Genomic DNA, 18,739 nt, shown 5'->3' with positions numbered 1-18,739 from the left:
GGAGGATAGGCTAGTAACACAGGTAAGAGCCTATCAGAAGGAGTCTCTGACGTCACCTGCTGGCCCTGGCCACTCAGAGCAGTCCAGTGTGCCAGCACACCTCTGAATCCAAGATGGCAGAGGTCTGGGGCACGCTGGAGGAGCTCTGGGCACCTCCCCTGGGAGGTGCAGGTCAGGAGAGTGGTCACTCCCCTTTCCTTTGTCCAGTTTCGCGCCAGAGCAGGGCTGGGGGATCCCTGAACCGGTGTAGACTGGCTTATGCAGAGATGGGCACCATCTGTGCCCATCAAAGCATTTCCAGAGGCTGGGGGAGGCTACTCCTCCCCAGCCCCGACACCTTTTTCCAAAGGGAGAGGGTGAAACACCCTCTCTCTGAGGAAGTCCTTTGTTCTGCCTTCCTGGGCCAGGCCTGGCTGGACCCCAGGAGGGCAGAAACCTGTCTGAGGGGTTGGCGGCAGCAGCAGCTGCAGTGAAACCTGGAGAAAGGCAGTTTGGCAGTACCCGGGTCTGTGCTAAAGACTCGGGGGATCATGGAATTGTCTCCCCAATGCCAGAACGGCATTGAGGTGACAATTCCATGATCTTAGACATGTTACATGGCCATGTTCGGAGTTACCTTTGTGACACTATACATAGGTAGTGACCTATGTTCAGTGCACGTGTGAAATGGTGTCCCCGCACTCACAAAGTCCGGGGAATTTGCCCTGAACGATGTGGGGGCACCTTGGCTAGTGCCAGGGTGCCCACACACTAAGTAACTTAGCACCTAACCTTCACCAAGTGAGGGTTAGACATATAGGTGACTTATAAGTTACTTAAGTGCAGTGGTAAATGGCTGTGAAATAACGTGGACGTTATTTCACTCAGGCTGCAGTGGAGGCCTGTGTAAGAATTGTCAGAGCTCCCTATGGGTGGCAAAAGAAATGCTGCAGCCCATAGGGATCTCCTGGAACCCCAATACCCTGGGTACCTCAGTATCATACTAGGGAATTATAAGGGTGTTCCAGTATGCCAATGTGAATTGGTGAAATTGGTCACTAGCCTGTTAGTGACAATTTAGAAAGCAGAGAGAGCATAACCACTGAGGTTCTGGTTAGAAGAGCCTCAGTGAGACAGTTAGTCATCACACAGGGAACACATACAGGGCACACTTATAAGCACTGGGGCCCTGGCTGGCAGGGTCCCAGTGACACATACACTAAAACAACATATATACAGTGAAATATGGGGGTAACATGCCAGGCAAGATGGTACTTTCCTACAGGTGATGATAGTCTTTTTCAAACTATTGCATCAAGCCAGACTTCCTTACAACCAGATCATCAAGTAAAACTACAACACATTCAACACAGTCGTTTTGGATGTTATCAACGCAAACATCCATAGGCATCTTTGACAGGAAGTCCGCCCTGACATTCTTACCCCCAAGGTAAATATTTAACTGTGACATTGTATGCTTGAAGTCTAGATAGCAGGCGGACAAGTCGAGTCAAAGCTTTACCATTACCACTAGGTATATAAACCAACAGCTTATGATCAGTAAAAATGTTAGTACCCCACAAGAATGTGTTGAATTTTTCGACAGCCTAACAGCAAGCCAAACCCTCATGTTCTATCATTCTGTAATTGGCTTCAGACCGCGTGAGAGACCATGTTATGTAATATTTTTTAGTCTGCTAGTGCTGCCGCTATCACGCTTGTTTCGTGTAATTGTAATTATTTGACTTGAATTCTATGTTCTGCTTCCTGCCTTGCCTGCGTTCTGTGTGATGCTGAGTACCTCGCAAACTGCAGCAGAGATGGAGGTGCAGCCGTAGGCTACATTTCTTTCAGCATCATGAACTCACCTTTATCATCATCGCATATGTGCCATCTTCTCTTTACAACTTTTTAAAGGTTTCCTTTTATGAACCAGACTTTAACATGTTTATGTTCAACTACAGGTTATCCCCTTATTGTCAAAAAACAGGATATAATATAGTAGAGGATTAAGAGGTATATGTGCAGGAGTGAAAGTGATATTGTACCGTCCAGTGAGATCAGAATGTGTACGGTGCAAGACATATACTCGAGCACCAACAAGGGAAGAACATCACACACGTAGAAATGAAGGGGAAGAGAGAGAGAGAGAGAGAGAGAGAGAGAGAGAGAGAGAGAGAGAGAGAGAGAGAGAGAGAGAGAGAGAGAGAGAGAGAGAGAGAGAGAGAGAGAGAGAGAGAAAGAGAGAACTTCTGAAGAAGCAGCACATAAAGGTCTGAGACAATAACCACAAACCACTATAATCAGGGAAGCATGCAAAGTACAAGATAAGCACATAGGCAAAGAGGCCCACTTACGCATTTTCTTCATCAAAGTTTGCTCGCTTTGAGCCAATCTTGTAAAAGGAGGGGAGCTGTGGGGGACCACTTTTCCCATAGCTACCAACGGATGTTGAACCAAAAGCATTGTGAACAGGCGTGGGAAGTTTTGGCTCCTCTTTTTTTCCTGCTGCAATAGCAAATCCACCAAAACCAAACCCCCGTTTGGTACCAGGACCACCTTTGCTCCAGTTCATGTCGGATCTGCCAAAGTAAAACAGTATATTAAAGAATAATATATCATGTTAACAAAGAAGAAAATGGTGCATTGTATAGTACTAAGCAGGAGGAAGTTGAAAAAAAAAAAAAAACAGGCAAGCTATTTTTTTTCCAATCTAAAGCAGGGTACATCTTGCTAAACAACCACAGCAAGAGGTTTTGAAATTAGATAAAGTCTAGAAATTACTATTCAGATGCCATTTCGAAAACCACCACTAGAAAGAATCCATACATGTCTACTACTGTCTGTATAAATCAATCATTCAGAGGGCTGCCCAGTTAAACATTTAAAAAAAAAAAAGGAGATCATCCCTCCCCTCGCCTTCAGTCAATAAACCCAGAAGCATTGTGCTAAGTACACTAGGATACTATTTCAGTGTTATGGTTTCCACAAGACTTTGGATAAATTTAGGGCGGATTGTTTAAAAAAAAAAAAAAAAAAAAAAAAAGGCCCTTTCCCCCCACACTAGGTGTAATGCTTCATCATACAAGTCAGTTCTGGTCTGTAGCGGATGATGATTGTTAGGTGACGTCAACCAAGGGCTCATAGTTATGGGGGTCGGGGAGGGGGTAGTGTGATGCCTCCATTTTATGCATTGCTGATCTTTTTGTAATTTTTGTGTGGGTCTCAGTACAATAAAGTTGCTTGAAGCTGGGGAAAATAGTCTCAATGTGTTAAACGTATCCCACTTATACAAGGTTACAATGATGTAAGGGGTATGTTTTTTTTTTGGTTTAAGAACCCTCCCACCATTCCCTTTGGAAACCCGGCCAACACATTTCTCTGTCCTTTCATTCATTCATTCATTTCTTTCATTCATTAATTGTGCATTCTTCAGGATCCAAACTAGGCCCTAAATTTACTGTATTTTTAACAACCTAATTTTTGTGTTAAGGTGTAAAGAAAAATATAGACAAAAACAAGAATAAAAGAAAAACTGTGTCACATATATACAGGGTGATATTGATGCTTGGATATTTTTTTTTTTTTTTTACATATAATGCCTATTTGTTATTAACCAGCTGAACAAAGGGAAGTGCTTCCTGCAGTTAAAAAGGTAACTCGTAGTATTCTGTTCATCAGTCTACTGCTAGTGGTATGGTGTCATGAAGAATAAATTGTCTAACAAACCATCACAATACTAGGTGTACCCTTCTAACAGTGCTAGAAACAGCCCTTCATCCCCTAGTTCACTTCAAACAGGGACTTATTTGGAAAAAATAACCAAGCAATAGGCACACCAGTATCTTTTCTTCTTTATTTTTCACTGCGCCTAATCACACAGAACATTGGTGATAAAGGTAAGGATAGAGTAGGTTTAGAGGTCAGTTTAGGTACTGAGCAAGTGAAAATCAGCTTCTGCTAAAGGCTTAGACAAACCTATCAATTTTATTTAACAAAATGCTAAGAATAACTACTTATGGTAGACCAATGCAAATAATTACACAGAACCTGTGCTCATACCTATCACTGTTCATTTTGGGAGGCTTGAAATTCCTGTGGAAATGAAACAGAATTACATTCAGGACATGCAGTTTATGTTTTCAGGATTAAGTGACAATCAAGAGATAATAAAAATCCAGAAATGTTCCATTTTTTTTTTTTCGTTCTTGATGGAAATGGCCCTCTTTACAGGGTCACCCCACAACTTTTTACCTTTCTCCTTCTACTTTTTGCTGGATTTTTGCTGGCTGTAGGACTCTGTGCACTTTACCACTGCTAGCCAGTGCTAACGTGTGAGTACTCACTCCACTAAACATGAATTAATTGGCATATACCTGATTGGCATATTTAAATTTACATGTAAGTCCCTTATAGAGTTGTATACCATATACCCAGGCCTGTAAATTAGAGGCTACAAGCGGGCCTGCAGCACTTATTGTGCCGTTCACGTAAGTAGCACCTTAAAACTTGTCTCAGGCTCGCCATTGTAGCCTGAAGGCAGTGTCCCACTGCCATATCGACTTGACCTTTAAAAACCCCCATGCCAAGCCTTAAACTCTTCTTATCTTACATATACGTCACTGCCCAAAAGTGGACCCTAGTTAGCCCACAGGGCAGGATGCCCTGTAATTAAAAAGGTAGGACTTGTGCTTTTTAGTTTTACATGTCCTAGTAGTGAAAAACTTCCAAATTAGTTGTTTCACTACTGTGAGGCCTACCCCTCTGTAGGAAGTTGGCTCTGTATGCACTATTTCAAAGTAAGGAATAGTATGCACAGAGTCCAAGGGTTCCCCTTAGAGGTAAGATAGTGGCAAAAAAGAGATAATACTAATGCTCTATTTTGTGGTAGTGTGGTCGAGCAGTAGGCTTATCAAAGGAGTAGTGTTAAGCATTTGTTGTACATATACACAGGCAATAAATGAGGAACACACACTCAGAGACAAATCCAGCCAATAGGTTTTGTTATAGAAAAATATATTTTCTTAGTTTATTTTAAGAACCACAGGTTCAAATTCGACATGTAATATCTCATTTGAAAGGTATTGCAGGTAAGTACTTTAGGAACTTTGAATAATTACAGTGGCATATATACTTTTCACATAAAACACAAATAGCGGTATTAAAAGTGGACACTTAGTGCAATTTTCACAGTTCCTGAGGGAGGTAAAGTATTGTTAGTTTTTGCAGGTAAGTAACCCACCTACAGGGTTCAGATTTGGGTTCAGGGCAACCCCAAAGTCACCACACCAGCAGATCAGGGCCGGTCAGGTGCAGAGTTCAAAGTGGTGCCCAAATCACATAGGCTAGAATGGAGAGAAGGGGGTGCCCCGGTTCCAGTCTGCCAGCAGGTAAGTACCCTCGTCTTCGGAGGGCAGACCAGGGGGGTTTTGTAGGGCACCGGGGGGGGGGGGGGGACACAAGTTCACACAAAAAGTACACCCTCAGCGGCACTGGGGCGGCCGGGTGCAGTGTAGAAACAAGCGTCGGGTTTCCAATGTAAATCAATGGGAGACCAAGGGGTCTCTTCAGCGATGCAGGCAGGCAAGGGGGGAGGGCTCCTCGGGGTAGCCACCACCTGGGCAAGGGAGAGGGCCTCCTGGGGGTCACTCCTGCACTGAAGTTCTGATCCTTCAGGTGCTGGGGGCTGCGGGTGCAGGGTCTTTTCCAGCCGTCGGGATTTTAGAGTCAGGCAGTCGCGGTCAGGGGGAGCCTGGGGATTCCCTCTGCAGGCGTCGCTGTGGGGGCTCAGGGGGGACAACTTTGGTTACTCACAGTCTCGGAGTCGCCGGAGGGTCCTCCCTGAGGTGTTGGTTCTCCACCAGTCGAGTCGGGGTCGCCGGGTGCAGTGTTGCAAGTCTCACGCTTCTTGCGGGGATTGCAGGGGTCTTTAAATCTGCTCCTCTGAAACAAAGTTGCAGTCTTTTTGGAGCAGGTCCACTGTCCTCGGGAGTTTCTTGTTCCTCTTGAAGCAGGGCAGTCCTCTGAGGATTCAGAGGTCGCTGGTCCTTGAGAAAGCGTCGCTGGAGCAGGTTTCTTTAGAAGGCAGGAGACAGGCCGGTAGGACTGGGGCCAAAGCAGTTGGTGTCTTCTTTCTTCTTCTGCAGGGGTTTTCAGCTCAGCAGTCTTCTTCTTCGGTAAGTTGCAGGAATCTAAATTCTTAGGTTCAGGGAAGCCCTTAAATACTAAATATAAGGGCGTGTTTAGGTCTGGGGAGTTAGTAGCCAATGGCTACTAGCCCTGAGGGTGGGTACACCCTCTTTATGCCTCCTCCCAAGGGGAGGGGGTCACATTCCTATCCCTATTGGGGGAATCCTCCATCTGCAAGATGGAGGATTTCTAAAAGTTAGAGTCACCTCAGCTCAGGACACCTTAGGGGCTGTCCTGACTGGCCGGTGACTCCTCCTTGTTATTCTCATTATCTCCTCCGGCCTTGCCGCCAAAAGTGGGGCTGTGACCGGAGGGGGCGGGCAACTCCACTAGCTGGAATGCCCTGTGGTGCTGAAACAAAGGGGGTAAAAGCCTTTGAGGCTCACCGCCAGGTGTTACAGCTCCTGCCTGGTGGAGGCGATAGCATCTCCACCCAGTGCAGGCTTTGTTACAGGCCACAGAGTGACAAAGGCACTCTCCCCATGTGGCCAGCAACATGTCTCGAGTGTGGCAGGCTGCTAGAACCAGTCAGCCTACACGGGTAGTTGGATTAGGTTTCAGGGGGCACCTCTAAGGTGCCCTCTGGGGTGTATTTTACAATAAAGTGTAAACTGGCATCAGTGTGCATTTATTGTGCTGAGAAGTTTGATACCAAACTTCCCAGTTTTCAGTGCAGCCATTATGGTGCTGTGGAGTCCGTGTTTGACAGACTCCCAGACCATATACGCTTATGGCTACCCTGCACTTACAATGTCTAAGGTTTGGCTTAGACACTGTAGGGGCACAGTGCTCATGCACTGGTGCCCTCACCTATGGTATAGTGCACCGTGCCTTAGGGCTGTAAGGCCTGCTAGAGGGCTGACTTATCTATGCCTATAGGCAGTGTGAGGTTGGCATGGCACCCTGAGGGGAGTGCCATGTCGACTTAGTCATTTTATCCCCACCAGCACACACAAGCTGTCAAGGAGTGTGTCTGTGCTGAGTGAGGGGTCTCCAGGGTGGCATAAGACATGCTGCAGCCCATAGAGACCTTCCCTGGCATCAGGGCCCTTGGTACCAGGGGTACCAGTTACAAGGGACTTACCTGGATGCCAGGGTGTGCCAATTGTGGAAACAAAGGTACAGGTTAGGGAAAGAACACTGGTGCTGGGGCCCGGTTAGCAGGCCTCAGCACACTTTCAAATCATAACTTGGCATCAGCAAATGCAAAAAGTCAGGGGGTAACCATGCCAAGGAGGCATTTCCTTACACTAATCCATAAAAATCAATAGATGCAATGTTTTAGCACAAAGTACCTGGTCTACGTCAAAAATAAAGCAGCACGGGTGAGCGTGCGTCGGAAAAGCATCAGATGTGTCAATTCCTTACTCACAAGTGAGGCCATGAGTAGACTGTCTCTTCCAGGTAAGCGAAACGCCGGTTTCCAGACAAGGAGCCTGAAGATTTTGACGCCAAGGGACAAAGCATGGAAAATCCAGACACACCATAGCAATGAATCCACGCTGAGCTGGCGATGTGTCTATTTCACTGGTGCTGCGTCAATTTTTCAGCTGTGATGCAGGCACTGTGTCCATTTTTCTGCTGCTCGGCTCCAGTGTGTAGATTTTCACTCTTCTGCCAGCTTCTCCTTCTCCTTCCAGGGGTCCGGTCTGGATGTGAAACCACTTAAGTCATGGGTCTCAGCAAGTGAGCCCAGGTGCTGGCAGGTGAACTCTTTGATGTCCCTGAGACTTCTTAACAGGAGGCAACCTCAGTCCAAGCCCCTGGAGAAACTTCACAAGCAGGATACAGAGCAAAGTCCAGTCTTTGTCCCCTCTCAGGCAGAAGCAGCAACTGCCGACCAACCCAGCAAAGAACATACAGCAAAGGGGCGGTATTCCTCATGTTCTAAAGTTGTAGGGTCAGCAGTCCAATACTTATGCTCCTTTCTGCCTGAAGTAGACACACTTCAAAGGGAAGTCGCTGTAGTACAGAAGACCCTGCCTCTTCCTTGCCCTACCTCAGGCACACACTAGAGGGTTGGAGACTGTATTGAGAGGTGAGGCACAGTTCTTTCAAGTGCAGGTGATAAGTCTTCCTGGCCTAGAGGGGAAGGGAGGAGCTAACAGGATATGCAAGACACACCTCAGATCCCTTTGTGTCACTGGCTAGAGTGAATTAGAGTGAATTCACAAACAGTCCAACTGTCAGTCTGACCCAAACGTGTATTCAGCAACCAGGCAGAAGCACACAATGATTAAGCAAGAAAATGTCCAGTTTCTAGAAGTGCCATTCTCAAACTTACAATCTAAAAAACAACTTTACTAAAAGATGCATTTTTAAATTGTGAGTTCAGAGACCCCCAAACGCCACATCTATTTCTGCTCCCAAGGGGAAACTGTACTTTAAAAGGTATTTAAAGACAATTACCCATGTTAACCTGTGGGAGAGATGGGCCTTGCAAATTTGCCAGTATTTCACTATCAGGACATGTAAAACACACAAGTACATGTCTTACCTTTTAAATACACTGCACTCTGCCCCCCATAGGGCTACCTACTGCCTACCTTAGGGGTGACATATGTAGTAAAAGGGATGGTTTGGGCCTGGCAAGTGGATACACTTGTCAGGTGGAATTGGCAGTGCAAAACTGCACACACAGACACTTCAGTGGCAAGTCTGAGACATTACAGGGTTACTCATGTGGGTGCCACAAACAGTGCTGCAAGCCCACTAGTAGCTTATCATTTACAGGCCCTGGGCACCTCTAGTGCACTTTACTAGGGACTTACTAGTAAATCAAATATGTCAATCAGGGATAACCAAGCAAAATCAAAATGTACACAGGGAGCACTTGCACTTTAGCACTAGTCAGCAGTGGTAAAGTGTCCAGAGTTCCAAAAACCAGCAAAAACTAAATCCAGGACAGAGTAAAAAATACAGGCAGCAGAGGCAAAAAGATAAGGGAATTCACACCAAGGATGCTAGGTCTAACACTTCTTTAATGGTAGAGTCAGATTTATCATTACAAGTTCGTAAGTTTGAAAATGCCACTTTTAGAAAGTTGGCAATTTCCTGCCCTTAGCCCTCTGTGCCTGTAGCCAGCCTGTGCTTGCTGTGCCACCAGTCAAGCTAGCCTGGCTGATGAAGGGTGATACCCTGAAACCGGTCCCAGGATGCTTGTTTCTGGTCCAGGAAGGACCTGGTCTGCTCCCATGGGGAACAGAGTCAAGACTGATTTGCATATGGCTGGATCTGGGCTGGAATGGCATGGCAAGCAAAATAAACTGATGGATTGAACCCAGATCTGTGACTGGGGGTGAATGTTTGACTTGTTCTGCATTCTGTCCATCTTCTGTTGTTTTTACATTTGTCGCCCCAAGTGAGAAGGGTATGACCAGACGTGGGTCCCATGCTTGCTATGCCACCAGATTCAAGCTAGCCTGGCTGATGAAGGGTGATAAGATACCCAGAAACCAGTCCCAGGATGCTTGTTTCAGGTCCAGGGAGGACCTGGCCTGGTAGTTCGGGCTGGACTGTTCCCATGGGGAACAGGGTCAAGACTGATTTGCATATGGCTGGGTCTGAGCTGGAATGGTATGGCCTGGCAAGCAAAACAAACTGATGAATTAAAGCCAGACCCGTGACTGGGGGTGAATGTTTGATTTGTTCTGCATTCCATTCATCTGCTGTTGTTTTTGCATTTGTACTCTGCCTTAGGTTACATAAACAGGTGCAACTGACGGTTGAGATTAACTGTCTTGATAGAGGGCAGACTCTCAGTCTACCAGACTGCTCCTGTACCTGGAAGGACTGCTTTGCTGCATGGAGCCTGCCTTTAACCTTCAGGGGCCAGCCCTGCTGTGGAGCCCTGCATATTCACCTGCACGCAAGCCTTCAGAAGTGACTTCAACGGATAGTCTAGTTGGCCTCCTGTTCAGAACCACAGGAACATAATCTTCCACCATTTGAACCCACACCTGGACCTAGCCTGAGTGAGTCTTGGACCCCCAAGAGGTCTTCATCCACTCCCAGACCCTTGGTTGTGGGGCTAAGGGTGCCCAGGTGGCAATTTTCCAAAACTGGGGACGTGCTAATTTTGAACCTTAAACTTTAAAAATTCATAAATCCGGTTCTACTAATTGGATTTTGATTCTTTTGGTGTCAAATAATTTATTAAACTTTTATCCATTTTTCTAAATAGATCTGGGATAAGCACAGGTTAAATGAATGACTTTTGGTGGTTCACCCTTCAAGGGACTGTGATTGATGCTTGACCAGGGCTCACATCCCATTCAACCAACAATCCAATTTCCCACAGTTCTCCTGGGCAGTTGGAGTATACAGTAATAGGCATAGCGAAGAACATTACATTTTATCATGTTATCTATAGTTTTAGGAGTATGATCAGTTTATCACTATTACACCACACAGCTCAAACAATAATGGTAAGCTACAAAATATAAATAAATGAAACATGGTAGGCCTGCACAGTCTACATGATACAACTACTATGTAAAATGTAGCTTGAACTTCACTACCTGGACAAGCACATTGTTCCACACAGATGTAAATTCTGCTCAGGTAGTTTACTATATACAAGAACTTTTTTCAATGCATGTTCATTATATAATCACACATCAGAAGGATTTTTTAAAAGTCTGGAAGAACTGCCCGTCACACCAACAAACTCAGGCCAAGCCTTCTTCTCTTCAAGGAGTAAATCAGCTGTCAATGGCTGAGAATTCACAGACCTGTTCTAAAGCATTTAACAATCTAGAAAACTTAAGTTTTGGGAAGTATATATCATGGAAGCAACAATCCTACTTCTCTGCCTGCTGCAGAAGGTTTATAGTCGAGACCCAATACAAGTTTCAATTCACTTTAAATGAGTATCAAATCACTTTGAGGCTTTTTGTGTCCCTGTTTCGAGTCTTTATGAAGACTAAACAAACTGATGTTTCTTTTCTTCATAATTTGTACTATTTACCTTTTCTGTGATGTTGATTTTGTTTTCTAAAAAGGAACCACAAAACTTAAAAGTGTTTTACCTATACAAATGGAATTTTGCTGATCTTATATCTGGCTTGGTTTGATATGATCACTGAAGCCTTTTGACTATGTACTGCATTCTGAATGAGTGAATTACATGACTAAGAGTGAGAACACCAGTAGCACTAAATTTCATACAGTTATAACTTCAGGATTTCTTTATGTCTTTTTGGGGAAGTGGTGGCCTATGTCTCACAGGAGTTGAGACTTGCAGCACTGAGTTTCTAATTGCATGTTGTATTAGAAAAGGGGATTTAAAAAAGTAACAAGATTCTGGACAATCATTAATCAGTTGCAAATACTAATGAGAGCTTCAAATATGGTCCTGTTGAAATTCAGCAGTCTGTCAAATTTAAAGCTGGTTTCACAAGAACCTTTACAATAGCAACAAACAACGAGTAACATGCATTTGTTTGGCACGCATACCTGCAGTATATCAAAAGTGGATACACAATGGCAACAGAACACGATTGATGGGATGTTTATGAAGATGAAACTTAGCGAGCCACTTCACTGTCAACATTATGGCAAGTGAATGTTTGTGTTTCTGCAATATGGCGCCCGGCCCAATATGGAACTTATTAGCCCAGCTAAAGCAGTCTGTAACCAGGTGCTAAAAAAACTGGATTATTACAAAAAAACCAGTGCCCGACATAACTTAATTTTGGCCCAGACTGTTAAACTCTCAGGAGGTTAAGCCACTTACGTACTCCTCAGAGGGTGGAGAAGGTTGAATCACAAAGTTCTCAAAGTTGCAGAAGGCACTGAAAATAAAAGAACAAAGTATCAAAGGCCAAACTCAAATGAAGATTTTATAAAAAACAAAGATCTTATGTTGTTTACACGAACAGCGCTACAGTTATCATAGTACTACATTATCAGTGACAGCAGGAGAGGATCCTCTTTGTGATAAACATAAAACCAAAAACTGAAATGTGACATTTTGAAGAGTAAAATCATGACATTTAAGAATGTAAACAAAAGTGTTAGCATTTCTGAGAAGACTTGAGGTTTGCAATCTTTCAGAAAATTGATTTTCCACTCATCATTTAGAACTACATCCCTCTTTTACCAGTCCCACTCCCATTCTTCAAATTACAGATAAAGCGGCTGCTTTAAATGCACCTTGACCAACCTTCTTCTATACAAAGAGACAATTTTACATTACCATATCTGTGTGTGAGAATCCATAATGATCATTTGATCTTCTGAATGAGCCTGCTCAAGGGTTACTCCTCAGTACAAGTTCTTGGGAATATAAGGAATATAAATCCTGTAGATTATTGCTAGTCATGGTGGCTTTTCTTCTAGGTACATAATTGCTCCTGAACTGTGATTTTTTAATATCTTAACTGCTGCTTCTCCCTGAGTGTAGGAAGCTTGCTCTGTACATACTATATTAAAATGAGATATAGTGTGCACAGAGTTTAGGGGTTGCCCAGAGGTTTAACAGAGGCTAAAGAACATAATACTAATGCACGCTTTTGTGGTAGTGTGGTCGAGGGTAGTGCAAAGCATTTGTTGTACACACACACAAACACACACACACAGACAATAGAAGAAGCACACACTCATTGACTTAACTTCAGACTGACCATATGTAGGAAGTTGGCTCTGTATGTGCTATTTCAAAGTAAGGAATAGCATGCACAGAGTCCAAGGGTTCCCCTTAGAGGTAAAATAGTGGTAAAAATAGATAATACTAATGCTCTATTCTGTGGTAGTGTGGTCGAGCAGTAGGCTTATCCAAGGAGTAGTGTTAAGCATTTGTTGTACATACACATAGACAATAAATGAGGTACACACACTCAGAGACAAATCCAGCCAATAGGTTTTGTTATAGAAAAATATATTTTCTTAGTTTATTTTAAGAACCACAGGTTCAAATTTAACATGTAATATCTTGTTTGAAAGGTATTGCAGGTAAGTACATTAGGAACTTTGAATCATTTCAATTGCATGTATACTTTTCAAGTTATTCACAAATAGCTATTTTAAAAGTGGACACTTAGTGCAATTTTCACAGTTCCTGGGGGAGGTAAGTTTTTGTTAGTTTTACCAGGTAAGTAAGACACTTACAGGGTTCAGTTCTTGGTCCAAGGTAGCCCACCGTTGGGGGTTCAGAGCAACCCCAAAGTCACCACACCAGCAGCTCAGGGCCGGTCAGGTGCAGAGTTCAAAGTGGTGCCCAAAACGCATAGGCTAGAATGGAGAGAAGGGGGTGCCCCGGTTCCGGTCTGCTTGCAGGTAAGTACCCGCGTCTTCGGAGGGCAGACCAGGGGGGTTTTGTAGGGCACCGGGGGGGACATAAGCCCACACAGAAATTTCACCCTCAGCGGCGCGGGGGCGGCCGGGTGCAGTGTTAGAACAAGCGTCGGGTTCGCAATGTTAGTCAATGAGAGATCAAGGGATCTCTTCAGCGTTGCAGGCAGGCAAGGGGGGGCTTCCTCGGGGAAACCTCCACTTGGGCAAGGGAGAGGGACTCCTGGGGGTCACTTCTGCAGTGAAAGTCCGGTCCTTCAGGTCCTGGGGGCTGCGGGTGCAGGGTCTTTTCCAGGCGTCGGGACTTAGGTTTCAGAGAGTCGCGGTCAGGGGAAGCCTCGGGATTCCCTCTGCAGGCGGCGCTGTGGGGGCTCAGGGGGGACAGGTTTTGGTACTCACAGTCGTAGAGTAGTCCGGGGGTCCTCCCTGAGGTGTTGGTTCTCCACCAGCCGAGTCGGGGTCGCCGGGTGCAGTGTTGCAAGTCTCACGCTTCTTGCGGGGAGTTGCAGGGTTCTTTAAAGCTGCTTCTTGAAACAAAGTTGCAGTCTTTTTGGAGCAGGTCCACTGCCCTCGGGAGTTTCTTGTCATCGAAGAAGCAGGGCAGTCCTCAGAGGATTCAGAGGTCGCTGGTCCCTTTGGAAGGCGTCGCTGGAGCAGAGTTCTTTGGAAGGCAGGAGACAGGCCGGTGAGTTTCTGGAGCCAAGGCAGTTGTTGTCTTCTGGTCTTCCTCTGCAGGGGTTTTCAGCTGGGCAGTCCTTCTTCTTGTTGTTGCAGGAATCTAATTTTCTAGGGTTCAGGGTAGCCCTTAAATACTAAATTTAAGGGCGTGTTTAGGTCTGGGGGGTTAGAAGCCAATGGCTACTAGCCCTGAGGGTGGGTACACCCTCTTTGTGCCTCCTCCCAAGGGGAGGGGGTCACAATCCTAACCCTATTGGGGGAATCCTCCATCTGCAAGATGGAGGATTTCTAAAAGTTAGAGTCACCTCAGCTCAGGACACCTTAGGGGCTGTCCTGACTGGCCAGTGACTCCTCCTTGTTGCTTTCTTTGTTCCCTCCAGCCTTGCCGCCAAAAGTGGGGGCCGTGGCCGGAGGGGGCGGGCAACTCCACTAAGCTGGAGTGCCCTGCTGGGCTGTGACAAAGGGGTGAGCCTTTGAGGCTCACCGACAGGTGTCACAGCTCCTGCCTGGGGGAGGTGTTAGCATCTCCACCCAGTGCAGGCTTTGTTACTGGCCTCAGAGTGACAAAGGCACTCTCCCCATGGGGCCAGCAACATGTCTCTAGTGTGGCAGGCTGCTGGAACTAGTCAGCCTACACAGACAGTCGGTTAAGTTTCAGGGGGCACCTCTAAGGTGCCCTCTGGGGTGTATTTTGCAATAAAATGTGCACTGGCATCAGTGTGCATTTATTGTGCTGAGAAGTTTGATACCAAACTCCCCAGTTTTCAGTGTAGCCATTATGGTGCTGTGGAGTTCGTGTTTGACAAACTCCCAGACCATATACTCTTATGGCTACCCTGCACTTACAATGTCTAAGGTTTTGTTTAGACACTGTAGGGGTACCATGCTCATGCACTGGTACCCTCACCTATGGTATAGTGCACCCTGCCTTAGGGCTGTAAGGCCTGCTAGAGAGGTGACTGACCTATACTTGCATAGGCAGTGAGAGGCTGGCATGGCACCCTGAGGGGAGTGCCATGTCGACTTACTCGTTTTGTTCTCACTAGCACACACAAGCTGGCAAGCAGTGTGTCTGTGCTGAGTGAGAGGTCTCCAGGGTGGCATAAGACATGCTGCAGCCCTTAGAGACCTTCCTTGGCATCAGGGCCCTTGGTACTAGAAGTACCAGTTACAAGGGACTTATCTGGATGCCAGGGTCTGCCAATTGTGGATACAAAAGTACAGGTTAGGGAAAGAACACTGGTGCTGGGGCCTGGTTAGCAGGGTCCCAGCACACTTCTCAGTCAAGTCAGCATCAGTATCAGGCAAAAAGTGGGGGGTAACTGCAACAGGGAGCCATTTCTTTACACCATACATTGCAAAAATATATTTTCTCAATTTATTTTAGAACCACAAGATTCAAGTTGCAGGTAATTACTTCAATAGATTTGCATTTCACACATATATCAATAGTACTCTGTTTGAAATCAATGAGTTATACAGTTTTTGAAATACTGGCAATTATCTGCTATAAAAGTTGACAGTGCAATTTTCAGAAACAGTTCCCGGAGGAAGAAAAGTTGATATGAATTACAGGTAAGTACTTGACTTACAGTTCCAGTCTCAGTAGGTTAGAAAGTCCACAGGTTGGGGTTCAAGTTAACCCCAAACACCCACCACCAGCAACATGGGGCCGGCCAGGTGCAGAGGTCAAAGCTGAGGCAAATTTAACGTGGGCTTCTATGGCGACTGGGGGCAATTGGATTCAGATATGCTTGCAGTTAAGTACCCACATCTTCGGAGGGCAGACCTTTGGGGGGGGGGGGAGGGGGTGACACAGGTAAGCACAAACACATACCCTCAGTGGCACAGGGGCGCCCGGGTGTGGGGTGCAAATACAGAATCAGGCTCCCAATGCTTCCCTATTACGGGACCCCGGGGGCACTTAGATGATGCAGGCTGGGTCCAGGGGGTCGGTTCGGGGAAACTACAGACTGAACAAGTAGGAGGGCCACCTTCCCAACGTTGTTGCACCGGTGGTCGGGTTGGCCAAGGGGCAGCGGCGCAGTGTACTTTTTTGACAAAAAGGTATCTTCATCCAGTGAGGTCGTGGTCAGGGGGTCCTCTAGATTCACACTGCAGTCATCGTCGTGGAGGGCACGTGAGGTCAACCCAGGGTGGGCACTTGCTCGGAATTGCTTGGGGATCCTCTCCAGTCAGTTGGGCCACCTGGACACGGGCCCTGAGCGTTGGGCGCAGAGTGATCAGGACTCGCGGATACGGGGAAGCTCTGGAGTCCTTAGATGTAGTTTCCTCTTCGACGGGACCGCTGTCCACAGGAGTTCTTGGTCCTCTGTGATGCAGACAGTCCTCTGGAGGCTTGGCAGAGGTCACTGGACCTGCAGGATGCGTCACTTTCTTTTGCAAGGCTCTTTGAAGCAGGTAACAGGCCTGGTGGGGTGGGAGCAAGTCAGTTTTCATCTTCCTTCTTCTCTGCTGGGGTTTCAGCTTAGCAGCCCTTCTTCTTTCTTGTGAGGTCGCAAGAAATCTGGCAAACTGGGTTCAAGGGAACCCTTAAATCCCAGATTTAGGCGCGTTACAGGGGTCAGGCGGCAGTAGCCAATGGTTACTGTCCCTTCGGGTGGCTACATTCTTCTAGTGTCCACTCCATTTGGGGAAGGGAGCACAACCGAACCCTATTTGCCCTTGTCCTCCAAACTAAGATGGAGGATTCTGCAGGAAGGGGGTCAATCCCAGCTGTTGTGGTCACTCCTCCCTGCTCTCCCTAATTTTACCGCCGGACTTGCTGCCAAAAGTGGGGCTTTGTCCAGGGGGCGCGCAACTCCGCTAGCTGGAGTGCCCTGGGGCACTGTAACAAGAGCCCTAAGCCTTTGAGGCTCATCGCTAGGTGCTACAGTTCCTGCACAGGGCGGGGGGGTGAAGCACACCCACCAGGACAGGCTTTGTTTCTGGCCACCGAGAGGACAAAGGCTCTCACCCCATGTGGTCAGAAACATGTCTGAAAGTGGCAGGCTGGCACAGACTGGTCGGTCCTGCACTAGCAGTTTGGCTAACATACAAGGGGCATCCCTAGGATGCCCTCTGTGTGCATTTTTCAATAAATCCAACACTGCCATCAGTGTGGGTTTATTGTGCTGAGAAGTTTGATACCAAACTTCCCAGTATTCAGGGAAGCCATTATGGAACTGTGGAGTTCATAATGACAAACTCCCAGACAATATACTCAATATGGCTACAACTGCACTTACAATGTCTAAGAATGGATTTAGACACTGTAGGGGCATTAAGCTCAAGCAGCTATGCCCTCACCTGGGGTACAGTGAAGCCTGTCTTAGGACTGTAAGGCCTGCTAGAGGGCTGACTTACCTATGCCACGGGTAGTGGTTTGTGGGCATGGCACCCTGAGAGGCGTGTCATGTCGACTTTGCCTTTTTCTCTCCACCAGCACACCCAAGTTGCTAAGGCAGTGTGCATGTGCTTGGTGAGGGGTCCCCAAGGGTGGCATAATACATTCTGCAGCCCTTGGGGACCTTTCCTGGCCACAGGGCCCTTGGTACCATGGGTACCTTTTACAAAGGACTCAACTGTGAGCCTAGTGTACAAACAACGGTATAGATTTTGGGAAAGAACACTGGTGCTGGGACCTGGTTAGCAGGATCCCAGCACACTCTCAATCAAAGTTGGCATCAATATCAGGCAAAAATGGGGTGGGGGGTAACCATGCCAACAAGGGCACTTTCCTACACTGGGTTTTCAGATTATCTATGTTTTAGATCAGTGATACTCAAAGTACAGTCTGGGGGCTGCTTGTGGACCTTTAGATGTGGCCCTCTGGTGAACAGCAGCACTGGACTTCCGTTTGCCTGACTGAGCACTAACACTCCGAAAAAAGATAAATAAACCCAGGCATTTATTTATACATTAACTGGAAAAAAAAAAAAGTGCCCTGCACCACTTTAGAAATACTTTCACTTTTTAAGAGATCTTGCAACATGTAAAAGTTTATTCAAATTTCAAAAACATGCATTCCAGGTATGTGTAAAAGCAACTCCTCTTAGTCTATCTGATTATAACATGACACTGAGAAGTATTATCGAAAAGCAACGTTTTTAAAGAGGAATTTAGTAGCAGCCATGTCTTCTCCTCACTCCGACAACAATGCCAATGGTGACCCAAGAGGGAAGTCAGTTTAGTGACCCTCTGAGTGTCCAACACTACAGTTTATTAAATCAAACACAAGAGAAGGTTTTGTACAGTGCACAGGGAATTCCTATCGCCCGGGACATACTGTTTGGGGTCACGGGCAACAAGTTTTCATGTTTATGTTGTCCTTAGGGCAAGCAGGCCCAACCTCCTGCAGCACAAACCCTTTGGCTGCCAGTTTACAGAGAAAGCAACTGTCTGCAGTTCAGGTAATGTATGTGTCCATATGGCAATAATGTTCAAACTTGTATTTATGGTTCATTAATGAAAAGCCTTAATTATTAGGGTGAGGCTGTAAATAAACATGTTAATGTCACACTGCACTACCAACAGTGGTTCAAGTAAAAATATATTTTTTTTTTTTAAAGTGTACACACGTTTGAAAAGTTTAACAATA

At 46.1% G+C, this 18,739-nt stretch overlaps 1 protein-coding gene across 6 annotated transcripts in view; it reads right to left on the bottom strand.

Annotated features, from left to right (window-relative positions):
* DDX42 (DEAD-box helicase 42) overlaps positions 1 to 18,739 on the bottom strand; it is a 516,281-nt gene that overhangs the window by 484,656 nt on the left and 12,886 nt on the right. For 2 of the 6 annotated variants that reach the window (XM_069238032.1, XM_069238035.1), the window contains exons 2-4: positions 11,910 to 11,963; positions 4,042 to 4,074; positions 2,337 to 2,561 (exon numbers count right to left, since the gene is read on the bottom strand). In XM_069238032.1, coding sequence (XP_069094133.1) covers positions 2,337 to 2,561; positions 4,042 to 4,055 — 239 coding nt within the window. In that variant the 5' untranslated portion in view covers positions 4,056 to 4,074; positions 11,910 to 11,963. Of the gene's footprint in view, positions 1 to 2,336; positions 2,562 to 4,041; positions 4,075 to 11,905; positions 11,964 to 18,739 lie in introns of all 6 variants that reach the window. The other 4 variants (XM_069238033.1, XM_069238036.1, XM_069238031.1 and 1 more) reach the window with 3 other exon arrangements.

The sequence above is a fragment of the Pleurodeles waltl genome, chromosome 6, assembly GCF_031143425.1.
Source record: "Pleurodeles waltl isolate 20211129_DDA chromosome 6, aPleWal1.hap1.20221129, whole genome shotgun sequence".
Taxonomy (NCBI): Eukaryota; Metazoa; Chordata; class Amphibia; order Caudata; family Salamandridae; genus Pleurodeles; species Pleurodeles waltl.
The sequence above is the reverse complement of the archived record's forward strand: the minus strand, read 5'-3'. Positions and strand labels throughout refer to the sequence as shown.